Source organism: Sabethes cyaneus, chromosome 3 (assembly GCF_943734655.1).
Source record: "Sabethes cyaneus chromosome 3, idSabCyanKW18_F2, whole genome shotgun sequence".
Classification (NCBI taxonomy): Eukaryota; Metazoa; Arthropoda; class Insecta; order Diptera; family Culicidae; genus Sabethes; species Sabethes cyaneus.
In genome coordinates this window covers 143,639,462-143,659,850 of record NC_071355.1, presented here as the reverse complement: position 1 = coordinate 143,659,850, position 20,389 = coordinate 143,639,462, and the positions used below count along the sequence as shown (strand labels likewise).

General features: G+C 44.8%; 1 protein-coding gene across 5 annotated transcripts in view; it reads left to right on the top strand.

Moving 5' to 3' along the window:
* Window positions 1-20,389, top strand: part of LOC128742510 (protein split ends) — a 163,104-nt gene that overhangs the window by 134,702 nt on the left and 8,013 nt on the right. For 3 of the 5 annotated variants that reach the window (XM_053838894.1, XM_053838893.1, XM_053838896.1), the window contains 4 exons: window positions 1,035-3,274; window positions 5,325-15,494; window positions 15,893-17,995; window positions 18,093-18,250. In XM_053838894.1, the coding sequence (XP_053694869.1) occupies window positions 1,035-3,274; window positions 5,325-15,494; window positions 15,893-17,995; window positions 18,093-18,250 (14,671 nt within the window). The remainder of the gene's footprint in view (window positions 1-1,034; window positions 3,275-5,324; window positions 15,495-15,892; window positions 17,996-18,092; window positions 18,251-20,389) is intronic. The other 2 variants (XM_053838898.1, XM_053838897.1) reach the window with 2 other exon arrangements.

The window sequence follows — 20,389 nt, the reverse complement described above, 5'->3', positions numbered from 1 at the left end:
TTTCGCCTTAGTGAAACTTGGTTTCTACCGAATTTTCAAAGAACTGCACTGTAGTTAGAAATTTTGACAATTTGACCATATCCTAATAAGAACCCGCTAGCTCAATGCGCGTCGTTCACAAAAAAACTTCTGATATGTTTCTGTGCTCAAACCAAAGCCCCATTCTTGTTCGTTTATTCCAAAATCATATTCATTCATGGTACATCCATTTATTGAACTTCCAATAACGCTTACCTTCTAAAGTCATTCTTTGTAAACGACCCCTCACTTAGTAGCAGAATCCAAATCTTTCTACTACCCTGTTTAGGCATACCTGTCCAATCTGCTTCTGCGCTTAGAGCAGTGATTAAGTGTGATCCTAAATCTATATTTTAAGAACGTAGATGTAATTCACACTATTGCATGTGTAACGGAAATTTTCTACTGTCCTTGTATTACGATGTAATGTTCTCTGAATTAAATGTTGTGTTGTATTGTGCCTGTCTTATTTCCGTTGTTTCACAAAAACATACTTTGCAGCATCGTCATAAGCGCTGTATGAACTCTTTCAGTTTGCATTTAGTGCAAGTGGAAAGTTCGTAGTCAACGATTGACGATCTGACAAAAGCTTAGCAATCAGTTCACTTACCTAGCTTTTAATGCACGTTATACCTGTTCGTACTTTAGTGTGTCTTTACAACTTTTGGGGTATTTCAATTTAAGAAAGAAATTGTCTTCCATTCAAAGATCGTTACCAAAATGTGTCACAAGAGTGAAATCTGTTTTTCTGTCAAGTTACTAGACGTAATCCAGTTCGCGTCGCGTTTCATTTCAAATCGGATTTTAAACGCTTTTGATATTTCATCCAAATCATCAAGCATTCCATCATTCTTACATTCAGTCATCAACACTAGATCATCAGTATCACAAACAATTTGAACTAATTTATACTTTTTATCTTTCTCTTCCTATACATACAACGCAAATCGATACAATCGACCGAAAAACTATTACCATTCCTATCACGTGCACACTAACGACAACCGCTTGCGTAGATCAACCCCAGTCAATCATCATCGAATATCGTCCAATAGCTGGTACAGCAGCAGCAGCAGCAGTGCAACCAGTAGCAGCGCCAGCGGCGATAATCCATCGATCTCGCAGCATCCGGCCTCCGGTGCTGGTCCACTGACGCCTGCACGTAACCTATACAGTGCTGTCGTTGTCCAATCGGATACCTGCAATACAGCGTCGGCGGCCTCCCCTGCGTCAGCGCCTTCCTCGTTGAGCACGACTGCTACCACCGGAACCGTCGGACCAGCACTGCTGCCCACCACCGGTAGCGCCGATCGTATCCACAACAACAACAGCTATGACAAGCTTGCTCTGAGGAAGAAGCAGAAATCACGCTCGTCCGATTCGGAATCGCCCAGCGACGGGGGACACCACCATCAGCCGCAGCATCATCACACTTCGCACCATTCGCGGCATACTTCTCCGATCTCATCGTCGAATCACGTTCACCATCATCACCATCATCACCATCCGGGACAAAACCACAATCACTTCGGTGCTGCTACCAGTGGCAGCCATTCCTCGCAACATACGCACATCAACCGCAGTGATCGCTCCAACTCCAGGTCTCGGTCGCGATCGCCTAGTTCTTCTTGTTCCTCCACTAACAGTACTACCACCAGTCAGTCGAACGAAACTTCGTCGACAACCAGAAGCCCAGCCACACTTATCCTAGGGGGAGGCAATAGCAGTGCTCCGTTCGGTAGTGGTCGAGAAGTTCGTTCGGATCGATTAGACCGTGAGCAAATCTGCAGCCGTGGAAGTCTACAGTCAGCGGTAACCGTTGGTAGTGGGAACAATAATGGTGGAAGCAGTTCAGGTGCTAGTAGTAGCAGTGGCTCCGGTGGAGGAAATTTGAACTGTCACTCGGAGGATAACAGACCGCTCGCCATCTGCGTACGTAATCTACCGGCCAGATCGTCCGATACTTCCTTGAAAGATGGATTATTTCACGAGTACAAGAAACATGGAAAAGTGACATGGGTGAAGGTTGTGGGACAAAGTACCGATCGGTATGCACTAGTGTGCTTTAAAAAGCCGGAGGATGTTGAAAAGGCATTGGAAGTATCCCACGACAAGCTATTTTTCGGTTGCAAGATTGAAGTAGCACCCTACCAGGGCTACGACGTTGACGATAACGAGTTTCGGCCGTACGAGGCGGAGTTGGACGAATACCATCCGAAGTCCACCCGAACTCTGTTTATCGGTAATCTTGAGAAAGATATCACTGCTGGCGAGTTACGGAAACATTTTGACTGTTTCGGCGAAATAATTGAGATCGACATTAAGAAACAAGGAGTTAGTGCGTACGCATTTTGTCAATATTCGGACATTGTTAGTGTAGTGAAAGCCATGCGTAAAATGGACGGTGAACATTTGGGTAGTAATCGAATCAAGCTTGGGTTTGGTAAATCGATGCCCACAAATTGTGTATGGATCGACGGAATTTCGGATAGTGTTGGGGAAGGATATCTGGAATCTCAGTTTGATCATTTCGGAGCAGTTTCTCGGGTGAACATTGATCGCGAAAGGAAACTGGCGTTAGTTTTCTTCGAACAAGTTCAGTGTGCACAGGTTGCCGTGAAAGAAATGCGTGGTGCAACGTTACGTGGCCGTAAACTGCAAGTAGATTTTGCCTCGCGTGAGTGCCAGGATGCTTTCTTTGATAAACTGGACAAACAAGCAAATCCGTCGTTCGGTTCGCCGCGTTTCGATTCCGGTACCGGCGGTCGATACAGTAATAGTCGGTACGTGGAAGGTTCCAGTCGAAGCAGGGCCGCTTCCTTCAGCAGGCCCAATAATCCTCTCAGTCTTAGTGGAGCCGTTTCCCCTAGGCTCGATCCGTCGCCTGTTTCATCCAATAGGGGCGGAGGAGCCGGAAGTAATGCAAGTACTCGATCTCGAATTGTTCGATATTCGAACGATGATTACTATCTAGACGGCGCTAACAGCACTCACAGCAATGATAGGAGGTTTCGTAGCTACGACGAATATAGTCAAGGTTCGGCAGCCAGTTCACACGAGGATCCGTACGAGCACGACGGATACAACAGCAGTCACGCGCGGAGTAGTGCTCACGATCGGTTGCAACCGCCGCCGACTTCGGATTCTCCTCCACCGATCGTGACAACAAGTGGATTGTCGTCGTCGATACAGTCCCGCTTGGGAGAGGTAGAGCCTCTTGTTGGCATAGCCAGGAAGCGAAATGAGAAAAGTCCAGGTAAGTGATTTACGTCTTGTTTAAAACTTAATTTGTGTGGCATACAACAAAAAAGCAGGTGACGATAATAAGCGACGCCGTTTGTAGTGATTAGTTTGGCATACCAATCGTCTAGTAAACGTTACGGTGGGTTCATTACATTCTTTCTTTAGCTGCTTGTTTTCACTCCACTCGGCCCTGGGCTGCTCGTCACCAATTCTTCGAAAATGTCGACACTCAAAAGTCATCTTCGATCTGGTCGAGCTCCTTTATTTCTGGTACTGGTGGGGGCTTGAGGAGAACTGATGTCACCGCACTGACTGTAGTCAGTCATACGCGCGACGTGGCCAGCCCATCATGCAATGGAAATCTCTCTGATTTCGTTATCTAACACCTGCGTCACTCCGCTTTCCATTTCGGTAAGTTCTTCCTTTTCCGAACTTTTTGGAATTATCCAGTGATGTGCCGTTGCTAGAGGCTCTTTGCCATTTTTGTCGAGTTCTGTAGTAGTTCTGCAGCGTTACTTTGCAGCTGATTGATTCGACGGATCTCGATTTCAGGAGTTGAGATGTTGCTATCGTTTGTAGGAACTCTTAGGCTAATTTCCGTTTCATCTCCATCTATTATATCGTCATTGAGATGCCTATCGAAGAATTACGCTAAGGCCGATTCCTATTCTTCGTCTACCTTCATGTGGACAGAGAATTCATCCAATAATAGTCCACAATACCTTTCATTCGGCTGTACTCGGTCCTGGGATGCTCGTCGCCAATTCGTTAAGCGTTTCGACACATGCAAGTCAGCTTTAACCTGGTCGAGCCATCTAGCACGCTGGGCTCCTCTATTCCGGATGTCAGTGGGATTCTAGAAGAGAATAGCTATCACTATACAGTCGTCCGGCATCCTTCCGTGGTGGCCTGCCAACGTAGCCACCCAACTTTCACCAGGTGACGATGGGAATCCCTCCAAGTAGTGGATGTAGCTCGTGGTTCGTACACCTCCATCACTCATCGCTTACCGTTTACACTTTATACATACCGTTCAAATGCCGTTTTCCGTAAGCAAAGTTACAGTCTAAAGTCCGTAGAGGGCTACCGGTCCTATTAACGTTGTCTATGTCGTCTGTTTTGTGCGGCGATGTATGCTCCTTAATCGATGCGTCTTGCGAAGGGGGAAGTAGGCCCAACTTCAGTTTGAATGCATCGTTGAATCTCGGTGCTCGTCTTATTGTCGGTAGTGACCAGAGATCTCAAATATATGAACCCATCAACCACTTTATCACCGCCAATAGTCACTGTCCGTTGGAGGCAAATGTTGTGTTCTATGGAGCCTCTTTCTTCCATATTTGGTTTTTGACTTATTGGCTTGTAAACCAATCTTCCTGGCCTCCGTTTCTAGTCTGACGTAGATTGCATCCGCCATTTTAAAGTTGTCGCCTTACTAGGGGCCGCCATATTGTCATTAGTGTCGACGCAACATGTTTCATAGTTCGGCCGCCCACTCCGGGTGAGACGCTGTTGTGAGCCGCTTCTAGTTCAGAGTGCCGTCGCTCACTAGGGTGAGGAAATTATGTTCCACGTTACAGTGGAATCGTCGGAGAGTCGCCTGACACAGGAGTAGGTGTTCAAGCATTGGCATGAGTGCCTTTCACCCTATCAGCAGATGACTGGTTTCCACCGGGTCTCGATTTCCTTTAAGGTTGCTTGTATTCCGGCTGGTACCACGAGGAGGTAGGAATAAGAGTTGCTGGATAAATGGCTGCGATCCACTGCGGGTTCCAGCCGTTTACCAACCAACCACGGTCATGGTACCCACCTGTATTTTTAAGTATAAATATTAGGAAATATTTATCAAAAAAAAATGTATTCACCCATAAGACGACGACAGTTGGATGGTATGTCAAACATTTACTAAATATGCTATATGGAACGAATATACTTACGGCTCATTTGAATATACTAACGGCTCCTGCTGTGCCATCTTAGGAAATCTATATTTAGTGTTATAATATGCCACCTTTTAGCTAATCCATTTGTATCTTGTTCATTCCCTGCTAATCCGAAAACTCTAGGTGATATACGATATTTACAGAAAGAAAGAGTGCATATTTTAGAACAATTAGAAGAATGCCCGTCCAGTGGTGATGAGTTAGTGAGTCCAAAGAAACGTATCAAATACAATTCGGATGCTCACCATGGCATTGACCCATCTGATCATCATCATCCACATTATTCTTCGGAGGGTGTGAACGACACGGCCTGTAGTAGTGCGTGCGATACGCCAGTGATGGGTTCCGCGGGGGGAAACGGCACCGGTGTGCATCATCTCTACGGTAGCAGCGGCGGCAGTAGCAACCACTACAACAGCCACCATCACCATCATCACCATAATAGTAGTGAGAATTGTGTGCAGCCTGGTTTTCCATCCTCTGCGGTCGCACATCACAGGAAGTGCGTCGAAGTACGACGTCTCTCGGACTGCAACTTGCAGCAATCAAAATCATTATCAAACCAATCAACGCCTTCATCTATGCATAGTAATAATAACAGCAGAAGACCGTCCACTGACAGCACTACGTTGCATCAAAGACATGGTAGCAGTAGCAGTAATAGTTCTTCCAGTTTACAACAATCACATCTAGATAGTGGACACCCTTATCCGCATTCGTTGAGTAAACGGCGGAAAACGATCCTAAACAGTGACAATAGTATGACTGTTATTGCAAGTGCTGGAGCATCAACGGCGTCGTCGTCCAACGAGCACCACCACTCGTCACGTGGTCGAGGCCACCAGTTACACTCGATACATTCCCACGAGGCAAGTGGAGGTGAAAGTGCTGATGGATCAAGACCTGGAACACCACTTTGTGATGAACGACCAGAGAATCTTCCGCCTAGTGAACCCCGACGAATACCTACCAGTCGGACACACAATCAGGAACCGCTAAGCCTACCATTACCACGATTTGCGATACAGTTTCTGCAACAGTATCGGTTACAGAACCAATCGCAGTTACAATCTTCGGCGACGTCGTCATCAGCAGCGATGATCGCTGCTTCAACGCATTCGTCTACGGGGGTCTTGCCCAGTTCATCGCTTCAGCAAGTTTCTTCATCATCGTTATATCCAACCGTGTCCGGCTCCTCGGCACAATCACAAAGCGCTCTAAGCTCTTTGCATTCCGCGTCGTCCAGTGCTGCTATGAGCGGTCCATCTTTGTTTGCATCTAATTCTAGTCTATTAAATAACACGCTTTCGAGTTCCCCGCCAACGCACTCATCCAAATTGTCCCTGGCGATACCACCGAGTTTGGGTTCAGGAAGTAATACTGACAGTACCCAAGCATCTACCAGTTGTGCGACAAACACTCAAGAACATGGAGCTCAAGCACCAGCCAGTCCACTGAGAGCACCATCTGTCAGTTCCAATTCAAGTGACTCTGAAGCTGGTCCCTCAATATCCCCTTCGCTAGAGGAGAGAATAAACCGGCTAGATGAAATGTATGAAAAATGGTCCGGAAATAGCCAGTCTCGGTTGAACAATTCATCGTCTGAGCATCATTTTAGCGAACGGCATCACAACCACACTCTGTATCTTCATAATCACATCGGTTCCGGTGCAACATCTGGTAGCCTAAATCAATCGCCCGTATCGAATGTTTCGTCGTCTTCTACGTCGTCGTTTAGGCACAAGTTTCTGGAACTTGACGTACACGAAGTCCCTCCATCTGATATAGTGAAATCTGTTCTCTCGCGAAAATCAATCTTCGACGAAGATCTCAAACGGTTGGAAAACATCAGTGACAAATACGAACCGGGTGTGTTCATTAATTACACCAAAAATAGTGTCAATATCAACGCTACTGGTTTGACGAGTACAACAACGGTGTCTCCAGTGAATACGGTCTTAGCCTCGCAGTCACCGCTACATGCGCTGAAAGCACAGACACCACCGGCAACTAGTTTGCAACGGCTAGGCAGTAGCAGCACATCTGGATCACCTATGAACAGTCCGCAACCGTATAATAGTCCAAAAACAACGGTAAATTCCTGTCTTCAGTATCCGTTTCCGAGTCATCCGCCTACGATGCCGTCAGTAGCGGTTACCGCGTCTGCTTCTGTGGGTGCGACCCATACAGCGTTATCTGTGACGTCACCTTCAACAACTAGCGCAGTTACAACAACCGGTAGCACTAACAGCGGAACGATCGTCACCTCCCACTGTTCTAGCAACACAATGTTTACCGTTTCATCCTCTCCTTCACCAATATTCACCAGTGCAACAAGCAGTTCAACGACTTCTGTTCCGATGAATAGTTGGGCGATAGCCTCAAGTAGTCACTCCGGTACGACGGCTCTAACAACAACATTGTGCAGGAGCAATTCGGCTACCCCAACAAGTAAACCAAAGACCAATGTTTTAAACAAAAGTATTAGTTTAACGGAAAAAGCAAGTACAAATATTAGTAGTAACAACAATAATAACTTAACGTGTAATAGTAATAATCTAACGAGTACTAGCGGTAGTTGTAACACTAGCGTAAATGAATCATCTGCAACGGTAGCAAGTACGAACAACACTATTGCAACGACAACGAGCATAACAACACTGAAAGTATCCTCAACGATCTCTTCTTCTTCTTCATCGACATTGCCAAACGAAGTGACTACTACTGTGGCTAGTGATGTATTATCAGTCGCACATGAGACGGATCCACTAGTATCAGCAAGTGCCAGTTCTTCAACCACCAGCACGAAATTGCACTCATCTTCAACTTCAATTTCAAGTAATCCTAAAAGCGCTACACATACGACGACAGCTCCGCCTGGTAGTACAAATTCCGGTACAATTAGATCGAACAACATACCTACACTTTCAACGAACACTTCCGCAGAGGGGGTACAGCAACATTCCAATAATTCTAACACTAACAACAATGGCGGTAACAGTAGCAATAGCAATAGCGAGAAAGAGGATAAGCATAGTAGTAATGGCAGCTCTGGGTCTAAACATCACAAAGACAGACGGAAACTTTCGACGGCTTCTTCATGTTCGACGAGCTCGACCGGGTCGTCTACGCCAACTACCTCCTCAAATCATCCTCCATCGTTAGAATCGAAACCATGTGAAGCTTCACCTAGAGATGAGAGCCATTCCCAGGGTCCCCATCAGTCAACATTATCGGTTAGCGGACATTCTAGTGCAAAATACAATAAGCAAACAAAATCAAACCATGTTCACAGTCACAGCCACAGGCATTCTTCTGACAGTTCAAGTAGCGTCAGTAGTAACGCACCTTCGGGTACCGCTTCCAAAAGTGGCAATAGTCGAAACGATTCTGATGATACAAATGAGTTTGATCGGTTGAAGCTGGAAGTACCGGTGAACAGTGTCACTCTAAAAGGTGCGTGCTTGAATCGCAAGGAAAAAGAAGAGCAGGAGCGCGATGCGTTGGACAAAGACAAAGATTGCAAACTTCAAGAATCGCATCTTCACAGAGAGAAAGAAGATTCGAAGCGAATACAGGAACAGAAGAGTAAAGAAGTCGATGAACAGAGGCGTAAACACAGGGAGGAGAACGAACGAATTGAGCAGGAAGACCGTAACAAACTGCTAGAGCGAGAAAAGGAACACAAATCGCTCAAGGAACGAGACGAGAAAGAAAAGGCTGATCGTGAGAAACGCGACAAGGAAAGAGCCCGACTAATTCACGATTCATCGAATGAGACGATAGACTCCGAGAGCAATGTTTCCGCTCACAATGCGCGTGACGAGTTGATGAATCATCAGCAAAAAGAACGACGCAACACTTTCAGTTCTGGAGGAAGCACGTCACCCATTAGGAGTTCGTCTAAGCGTCGATTGAGTTCACAAGATAGCAATGATTCTCATGTGGACGAAACCACTGCTACTAAGAAACACAAGCAGGACAATCACGAAAGTGATCATATTTCCGAGAGAAAAGACTCTGCAAAGGAGGGTAAACGAGAAAAACATCATAAAAGTTATTCCCGTTCTGAAAAATCGTGCAAATCGTTTGGTATGTCATCGGCACCTTCGGAAAAATCGGCTTCACAAGCGAACGTTCTTAACAGTGCAAGCAAAAATGATAATCTAGACGAGAAGCATCAGTTTGTCTTGGAAGAACGGCGTAAAGAAATCGTCTTTTCCGGCGAAGAACAAATGCAGCAGAGTCATCACCATAAGAAAAAGGATCGCTACCATGAAAAGCATAAATCTAAAAAAGATCGGGACGCGTTTAGGGATAAAGAAAATACCCAGAATGTCAATTTCTCGGTGGAACATTTTGCTGATCATCGATCCACTAGTGATGAGGAGGATCATGCTCGTGTCCATCACAAGAAGGAACGCAAAAGCTCAAAAGACTATGGCAAGCGTTATCATAGCGAAAGTGGTGTCGATTATAAAAAGTATGACCGCAAGCTGAGTCGTGCGGAATCTTCCGCAGATGAGGAAGGAAGGCGAAAGAAAAATCAAACAAATAATCGTATGAAACACATCAACAACAGTTCAGACACTGACGACTCCGATGAACCCAAAAAGCATTCGATTTTTGACATCCCGGACGAAGGACCCAACATCTCAATGTATGACAAAGTGAAAGCCCGGTCCTGCAAGAATATGCAAAAACAGGAGGAAGAGAAGAAAATTAAGGCGAAATTTTCCAAGCTGAAGCAAAGCCGGGCGAAAAGAGAAGGAAAAAATCGTTCCAAGAGTTGGGATGAAGATTCGGACACGGACGGTATGAATTCTGATACGACCATCAATAGCAAATACAACCCTAAAGATCAACACAATAAAAGTGGCATTACAACTTCGGATGACGACGAACATTTGCCCACGACACCACGTATCCGGCGACAAACGAAGGATCATTTGTTAACTGATTCGGAAGAGGAACATAGTCGCATTCGAAGTAACCGTGATCGACTGAATAATCTGTGTGACGATGAAAGTTCCGAAGGCGATCAATCGAATAAGCGTACTCCGTACACACCGCGACGCTCATCGAGCGAGAAGAAAGCGTCCCGCAAGAATTCACGGTCGACAAGAATACAGTCAGACACTGATTCCGAAGACAATGGCTCTCTGTCTCGTCGTAAGCATTCCGCGCTTGCAGATCGTGAAAGTGAGTACAGAAGTACAGTGGTGGATGACTGTAAGTCTGATTCCAAAACCGATTCTCTGGTAATTAAACAGGAAGTTAAAAGTGAAGAAGATACCAACCAGGAAGAGCTCGGAGCTAAAGTTGCTATCAAAGTTGAAACAAAAGTCCAGCCTCCCTCGGCTTTGATTACCAGTGATGTATCGGACGATGATGTTGTTAAGAGTGTCGTCAAATCAGAACTGATTCCATCTACTATGATCAAAAAGGAGCTTGTGGTTGAAGTTTCTCCCTATAATAGCAAGTGCTTAGAGCAACTGTGCGGTTCGGTAGCATCTGACAATGAACCAACCAGCGCAGTTGCGGCTAATGCAGACATTGATAACACTGTCAGTTCTGCAGTTGATCATCTAATTTACGATCATTCGGATGCGAAGAAGAAGCACAAGAAGAAGCAAAAACGTCACAAAACAGCGGAATGCTCTGAATCGGATGTTAAGAGCGAAAAAGCACATTCTCCGCATGAGGATAATGGTATGACGGTCGAAACATCGAAGGGAAACAGTGACGAACAGGTTTACGCTAGTTCGAAGAAAAAGCATAGCGGCAAGAAAGATAAGCGTCGAGATCGTACTAAGGAGGAGTACGAGAAATCGAGCAAGTCAAAAAGATCCAAGAATAAGCATAAGGAAGGTAGTAAACTTTCAGAGCTTGTTACATCTAACACCAAGCGCGAAGACAAGATGGAAGATATTTTCGGTCCCATTTCCGATGAAGAATCGCAACATTCATCGGTGGAAACGGAATCATCAGTTAAACGTGAACCAATTGACCACCAGCCGAGTACGATATCAAAGGAAGACTCAAAGCAACAAGAGAGATCGGCGGGCGAAATTGAGTTGACAGTAAAGGAAAAAGCCAAAGAGGAATCACGGAGAAGAAGAGAACGGAAACGTCGTGAACGTGAAAAGATTAGGGCTGAGATGTCTATGAAGGAAGAAGATAACAGTGTGGATCTCGACGAAGCTGGTCGGGCGCTCGAAGCTCAGCTGATGAGTGATTCCGATCAGAAGGCTGACGATGCATCACCAACTTCAACTATCGCGACCAGTGGTAAACGATCATCTGTTGATGTGATGGATGTGTTTCGTTTTACAGATGGAGATGACAGTATGGAAACATCCTTTAGTGAGAAGAAAGAATCGGATCATAGTCGCCGAGAGAAGAAAAAGAAAAAGAAACGCGGAAAAGATGAGAAGCACAAGCATCATCACACCAGCGGTGGTGGTAGTAATCATTCTAATCCGCCAACAACTACACCGTTTACACCCACAAGTAGTAAGCTGTCGCTAGATATTATCTCAGCACAGCAGGAAGATTCTAAGCACAACTTAAGCAAGCCATCACCGAGCTTACCTTGTTTGCTGGAAGATAGTCCGCCCTGTGTAAACCAGCAATCGGCTCTTACGACACCAACGGCGACTTCATCTGAACCAATACCATCAACAACCCTAACTGGCCGTAAAATGTCGTGCTCTACGCCAACTAAAGAAATGGAAGAAGCAAGCATGAAAACTAGTAGTGACGATAGCCTTACTGCAAAAAATTCGGATACGAGCTTTTCTCATCAAAAACGCAAATCTGAGATTATTCCTGGCTTCAGAGAGATCGACCAACAGTTGCACGAGAAAGCAGTGCTCTCAATTTCAGGCGAATTCATCACTGAAAAGAGCGATAAAGATGACCTCAAGCTTTCAGATACTGACAGCTCTCAGAAAGAAAAATCTGACGACTCAAAAGTGGAGGAAAAATCTCGAGCCGTCATCTCTCAGGAAGAAACAGAGGATGCAGTTGCGGCATTGCTCGGCGAAAGCTTTGGGACCTCGAATGCTGATTTCTCTATGGATTATTCGATTGATCCAGCCGAAGAGTCGTCATCTCAGTTAAATACTGATCCACCTCAAATCCCAGAGGAGGACGATGAAGAGATGAAAAAAGCTATTCTCAGCTTGAATACGGAAGAGCACATTAAGCTCGATATGAAACCGGATACGCCGCAGTCCGAGCATGATTTGCAGATCGATACCGACACAGATGATGGGCCAGATGAGGAACATTCGGCTAGTTTGCCACGATTCGATAACCCGCCAAAGACACCGGACGTGGATCTGAGTCAGATTGGAAAATCGTTTTCTGATAGTGCAAGTAGTGGTTCTACTTCTGATTCCACAAAGAAAGACGAGAAATTGGAAATGCCTGATACTCCTGGTAAAAATGTTGTGATTGAAAACAGTCCACCTTTGGCTACATCGAAAGAAAACCCGGTGGTCTCAAGCGTGATTGCCAAAGTCTCGCAAACAATTATGGAAACTACTGTTCTCAAAACATCATCAGCATCGGTTAATAAACCAACTCCTATAATTGTGCAAAGTCAAAGAATGCCAACACCAACCACCATCGTTTCTGGTAAAGAAGTGTATAATAAAACAGTTCCGGCAGTTGCATCACCTGCCAAACCTTTAACAGTATTCACATCAAGCGCACCATCTACTCCAAGCAAATCAATACCGAGTGTAACACAGAAAACTACATCGGTGTGCGTTCAGCCAGTGCAAGCACTAACACCTCCGCAAATACGCCATCAGTATATTATGCAGGCACCTCCTACAATCAATATTCCAGAACAACATACCGTGTACCACACTATGGATACTGTAATGTCTCCCCGTGGACCGAACATTGGCGATCCTAGAGTGCATTCTCCTAAGTTACAAATTCAGCCGCAACCTTCATTTATAAGAACTACGTCACCGACGGCAACTAGTCCAAATATACTACGTCCGCAGTCCTTGCCGAACCGTCAGTCTCCACAGCTCAGTCCTGTTTTGAGTCCACATCCTATGATTATTCATCAACCAAGCGGACATATCTTAATGTCATCGACAAGTTCCAATAATCAGTTTGCACATAAAGCAGGCCAAATACCACAGCCAGCATACTCTGGAGCGCGGTTCCCTATTGGCGCACAGGTGAAGACAGTTTCATCAGCGCAGAAAACGAATGAGCCATTGACCAAACAGAACATTAATACTTTTGGTATGGTGCCTGGAACACGAATCGTAACGACCATGACAAATGTTGCAGCTTCCTTGCCAATTATTGGAAGCGAAATGACTACCATTGCTGGATCGGGAACCAAAGTAACGGCTTCTTCAACGACAATGCCCGTTACAACTTACGTAATTCACAATACAAAAGCACTGGAATCAGGTCAAAAGCCTGGCGGAACACCAACCAAAACAATTATTCATCAACAGCCAGTTTATATTCAGCACGCGGTCAAACAATTCGCACCACAGACCCCAATATCTGTTGTGCAAGCACCACTGGGCGCTAATATTCAATCCGTTCGACAAATAACCCCACCAACGGTAACCACTACAACAAGCAATGTAATTGTCGCTAGGCAAAAAGAAGACAATAAATTCCAAAACTCCACAACTACAATGACTTCTAGTTCGAATCTTCCGCTTGAAATGCCCACAGATATTGTCACTTCGCTTGAAAGCCCTGCCAAAGTACAGACTTCAACTGAGCAACAAAAGTCAGAAACAGATGAGACCGCTTCGGCTCCTTGCGAAACTAAATCAGTTTCAGCATCTTCGAACGAGGAAGGAAAAGCACTGTCGGAATCCATGTTGACAGAGGAGAATGTGGCTAAAATTCCTGACAATTCCAGTGGCAGCAATGTTCTTGGATTAGATCAGGAAGATCAAGAGGGGGATTCCAAAGAAGACAGTGATTATTGGTCTTCTAAAGATACGATTATCGACTCGGTTATTAAGAAGGTAGATGCTTTATGTTCCGAAGATGATGCTTCCGAAGGTGGTTCCGAGTTGAACAAAGAAGACTGGAACAACCGAGATGATAAGTCGAAGGTGGCTGACACCAGTTCATCCCATGCAAGTGGAAAAGATGCTATGGACGTGACCAAATCGGAAGAAACAATAGATGACGTTTCCAAAGCGGATGAATCAACTGGAACGCAACCGAATCCTGCGTCATTGAGTACAACAACCGACATGACTGCTAATTCATCTATCGTGAGCAAAACTACGCCGTCGAGTGAATTAGTAACAGAAGAACATATTGCAGAGCCAATTAGTTCGGAGCATGTTGCCCAAGAAACATCTACGCGCGGTGGTAAACGTGGTGGCCGTCGTGGAGGAAGGAAGATTTCTGAGAGTATGTCCACTCCAACTAAATCATCCGTAATAGAGAAATCACCGGAGGCAGAAGTTAACCCGGCTTCCAGAAGAGGCGGTAAAACAGGTCCAAAACGGGGTCGTGGTGGTGGAAGAGGTGGCAGTGGTCGAGGTGGTGTTGTTACTCACATACAATCTACAACTCCACCTGATAGTAAAGGTAAAGCGGCAAACTCCTCTGGATCTGACGTCTACGAGTTCCACGATGATTCAGGTGAAGAAGTAGTATCTGGTGATAAGCAAGCAAACGATACGCGACCAAGACTGATATTGACCATTAAAAATCAACCTCCAGTTTCCACTGCTGCTACAACAAGTGTCCTGGCTACAGCTCCAGCGACAAATGCTGCCCCAATAGTTTCTACCACTGTAAGCAGTGCTATTGCTATGAACATACCGGTGAATCCTCAACTACAACCAACAACCTCCTGTCCTGCTACGCAACCGCCGGTAGAAGCCCAAAGTATTCCTGCACCCGCTTCCGACTCTTCGAAGGAGGAGTTTGCTCACCCATTGGCGAATACCCGAAAATCGCGTCGCTTACTGGAGAAAGATGGACGCACTACAGTTGACGATATCATCGAAGACGTTATTCGCAACGGCCCGTCACTGGGAGCTACACCTACTGCTCTGTCGGCGGTACCTCAGCAATCGCCGCAAACATCAAACATGATCGGTCAGCAATTCCAACAGCAACCTTCGATGCATGCATTGTCATCGGTCGGTGGTTCACTTGGAACGATCGTACAGTCACAACACCAACCACCCCCACCACTACCGTCAACTGGTGAAGATTTTTCTGCACAAACGGGTCGAAGACACACTAGGCACAATGCAGCGACAGTTAACGGTGAGTAGTTTTCTCTTAGACAAATTGTGGATACCGATTGAGTGTTTCTAGGTGAAATTCCTTATTCTTATTACTTCGAGTGTTTACAGAAAAATGAATCGTACGGTTGAAAAGATCTAAGATTTTATTTCGAAAAATAAAAAATTAGTGCATTTGTTTTCTAATAAAGTCAAATAGATTATGAATAACGTCTTCTTAGACACTCTTCCAACGCTAACTAACCAACTAAAGACGTGTTGAAAGTTTCATCCAAAATGCAAAAATTGAACCGTTTACTAATTTCACCTGGAAACGCACTAATAATTTGGAATAAAAATTATTTTAAAGCAGCATCAACTTAAATAATTCTGTATTATCCATACATATCTACATAACTTCAGAGATTCATTTTATTACAGCTCCCATTGGTGATGCCCGTAAATCTCCGCGGGCAGGTCGGAAAGGTAAAGATCGCAAGATATCTGAAAGCTCAGTGGATAGCAATGACGAGAAATCAGCAATACTAACAGTAAGACCTACTCAGATCGACGTAAAGGCTGATGAAAAGTCCGTTGCAGAAGCTCTAACCGCAACTACACCGGTAACACCAAGTGTTCCAGTTACTCGACCGAACGAGATGGCTTCGCTGGCAGATAAGGCAATGACGAAAGAGAAACCGAAACCATCTGAAGAGTTCAAATCGGATATTGGTCCCATTGGCCCAGCGAACAGCTCACTAACGTTGATTGATCCAGTAACGGGTGAACTAACGGTCATGCGAACGGGCAAGGAAGGTCAGTATGTTCCAATGCCAAATGCTCCGCAACCACTCAAGAAAGTAATTGCAGCAGCGGTCAACGCAGCTCAAAACGCAGCGGATCAATTGAAAAGTACAACTTCATCACCTACACCTCCCATTTCGGCGTCAGCTTCACCAGTTTCAAATCGTGCTCCTACACCTGGAACTGTACCATCACCTGGAATGACACGAGTACCAACACCCAACACAATAGTGGCACCTCATCCACAGCAACAATTGGAAACACACAAAATTTCTACATCAATGCTTGTCAAGCAAAGTAGTCCGCTACCGCTAACGTCTCAAAGTCCGTCTATTCCTGCTACCACTGTGGTTATACCATCACCCCACACTAGTATAGCAGGAACTGTAGTGATACAGCAAGGTCTTTCAAGTGGACAACCTCAAACTGTCGTGCAACACAGTTCAGCTAAACCACATACCTTAAAGGCACATGTGTTGAACTCGCAACAGCAGATGATGCAACAACAACAGCATCCACAGCCTGGCAAACCGTACCAACAAGCAACCTCCCAACAGCCACAGATTGTGTATAAATCGGTAATTCCACAACAACCAGGTGCCATTCATACTACCACTGGCAAACAAATTCATCCAAGTACTAACATCAAGTTGGGATCGCAAACCATCCAAGGGATTCATACTCAGACTGCCCCGCCGCAGCAAATCATCATTCAGAATACAATATCCCAGCAACAACCACAGATGACAATCAATAAACACACACTCATCAACAAACAATCGCAACAACAACAACAGCAGACTCATCAAACTGCCATTCATCACCCGCCTGGCAGTGGAAACTTGCTAATCAACATACCGCAAAACATGCATCAGCTTGGAAACGTGCCAATGTCTCCGAGACTACCCCAGCACCATCAGGTGGTGATCGCCAGTTCGAAACCTGGTCAAACAGGACCACCCGTCGTTATGCAACAAACTCAAGCACAACATTCACCACAAATTATCAACAAACAGCAGCCTCCGGGACAATCAGGGCAACCGTCCGGTACACAACAAATCATTATTCATAGTGCCAAGCTTCCGTCAAGTCATCAGCAGATTCCAACAGGCTACACAACTGTGCTGCAAACGGGAGGCAAAATTATCCATCAAGGTCCTATTCAACTGGGACCTCAACAGCAGTCTCTTGGCGTTCCCGGAAAGCACGCAACCCAGACGATTCAGATCTCCGGTTCCGGTTCAAATGTTGGTGGTGGTATTCCATTGCATTACCAAAATCAACCTGGACCACAGCAAACAACGATTGTGCACAAAACCATCACTACTGTTCACGGTAACCCACAACAACAGGTTAAAGTCCAACAGCAATCGCATCACAAGGTTGTTACGGGTGAAGCTCATATGCAACCGGGCGGCCATCTTGGTGGAAAGCCGTTGGTGCAGCACAACGTTCCTGGTAAGCTAACGTCGCAATCTCAGCAGCTTGCCGGCCAAAATCAATCGATGGGATTGGGTAAAGTCAACCATGTGATATCATCAGCCCCGCCGGTATCCAGTGGTAACCAGCAACCACCTCAGCCACAGTCGTCGCAATTGCTAACAATGCAGCAACAACAACAGGGCAGCAAAGGAATTGTGTCTCCCCATCTGCATCAGGCGCCGCAAATTTTGACTGGTGCAGTTGCCAGTCCTCCACTGAAGCAACCGCACATGCAAAGCCAGCAGCCGATTGTGGCAGGTACGTGTTCTGTTTTAATTCCGTCAAGGCTCTCCGACTTTAAGAAGTCAAGGAACAATTTCTCATACCATGGTTTTTCTTCATCTTATTACAACAGGAGCCAGCAGTGCCCGGGTGGCAATACCGTCTATCAGCCCGCAAGGTCAACAGCAGCAGCCAGGTCAGAATACGCAGCCACCACTCGGATCACATTTGAGGCATGTGCAACAACCAGGATTGAATGTATCCTCACAAGTTGCATACGAAGCCAATCCGGTAAGTTTTGGATCGCCAAAAATTAACTTGAATACTTATTGGGTACTACAACATAAAGTGGGCGTCGAAAGGATCTGCGTAGTTGAATATGCAATTGTCTCTCGAAAACAATTTTTTACTTAGTTATAGCAATTCTTTTAGTAAGAATTGCGTAAGGTACAGGAGGGTATTTTCGGTATGTCTCTAAAATCAGCTTATTTTCCCTTTCTTTCGTTAAATTTGAAACTTTGCCGATATAGAACTTTAATATGGTATAACTTATTTTTTATTTATATTTTATTTAAGACACTTTACCACGGTTGTGGCTTTCGTGTCTAAAATGTTATAACTATTTTCTCAAAAATGTTAGTAATCTACTGTTTTTTATTAAAAGAACATCAAAACCATTTGTTCTTCCACTAAAACTAGGCCCAGGCCGAAAAAATACGTACCCTGGGTTTTTTAAAGCTGTTCCATGAATTGTGTGTCTTTGAACATGTACATTGCGGCCGTGGATTTATCTATTATGGAAACATTTATTCATTTTATAAAGACCACCCGTCTATTTCGGCTGCTTTGTAATATATAATAATTTGTTAATTATTCATTTTAATCAGAATATGCAATATAAGAAAGTTGTCCAGTCAGACAAAAAGAAAAACGGCATGAGATTTACTGCTAGCTTCTTTGAATATAACATGTACTTTCTACCTTACTAACATTTTATGCACTCTAATTTAAGAGAAGTTTTCAAATTATAACTTTACAACACACAATGGGTCTTAATACTAGACATTTTTGCAATATCTGTAGTATGGAGAAGATCTGATCCGCTACTTTACTGCTAATTCTTTTAAAGGGCTGACAATAGTTACTTGCAGCTAATTACCGACAAGAAGAATTTGAATTGCATCGTGCTCAGCAGCTTGGAGGCTCCCTGGTTGCTTGAAGTTGGCCGGTGGGGTTCGGCTCTGTCGCGTTTGATATACAGATGGTAGTTTTGAGGGTATGCATACCGACAACAAGTAGTGTTCCAAGTTGATGTTTGCACTTCGGCGAGGTTTCCCCTGAAGTCTACGGCCTTTTTCTGCTTTTCAACTGGAAATAGTTTTGGCTACTCTTTAATCGGGCATTCTGGTCATATGCCTAGCCCACTGCAGGCAAATCATATTGTACAACATTTACTATATTAGAATTTCTCGGGTAATTTTTCTCTTTCCCTCTGTTTTCCATTTTGTGAGAATTTTATGCCTTGAAGTTGAGGAAATGTGATTTGTGGACACGTTGTAATTGCAATATTTTGGCAATTTCTGTAGTATTGGGAAGATTTGATCCACAGAATATAGCTATGACACCAGCTAGACACTGACATACTAATTTGCGGATGTGCAAGCTCTACATCAAACCGACAATTTATGTCGATTGATGCCTCTACTTTTAGCGTCGCCCCCGTTCGTTGATTGTGATTATCTGATTCGTCGAATCCTTAGCCAGACATCTTCGCGAGGTGCTGTCCCTTTTTTTTCTCGCATGGATAGATGCTGCGCATTGCCTTCAGCAGATGAGACACAACAATTATTCACTTGCCTTTGGTTTGCCATTCTTTAAGCAGGATTATACAAAGGCAAAGCTCGGTAAAACAGAGAAGACATCGAGATGGAGTTGAATGTTCAATTATCAGATCACCAGGCACACCTGCAGTTTTTACATGGTTTCCACTGAGAGACCTCCACAATTCGCAAGTGTACAGTAATACGGATTTGATGTTTTAATGGATAATTCGGGTTCGGTAGTGGATGTGGCTTAAACCATCGTTGCAAATCGAGCAAGAAGCAAACGATACCGACTCCTATGCGGGTGAATATGGGAAGCATTGTACCTATCGATTACATTACTTGTGTATGTTGTGTGAGTTCATTCTGTTACCAACACACTCTCGAGCAGGCTTATACCGTGCTCTGTAAAAATCTCTATTCTCGGTGTTTTACTGACAAAACGCAGAAGACCAACTCCGACAAGCGCCGAGTTTTTTTTTGCTTTTGCAGTGCTGTCTCCGAATGAGCGTCGGTTCGGTTTCATCTCTTTTTCTTCCGTAGCGCTGCCGAATGCATGCTCTCTAGGTTACGAAGCAAATCGTTTCAGCCCTTAACGAGTGATAAC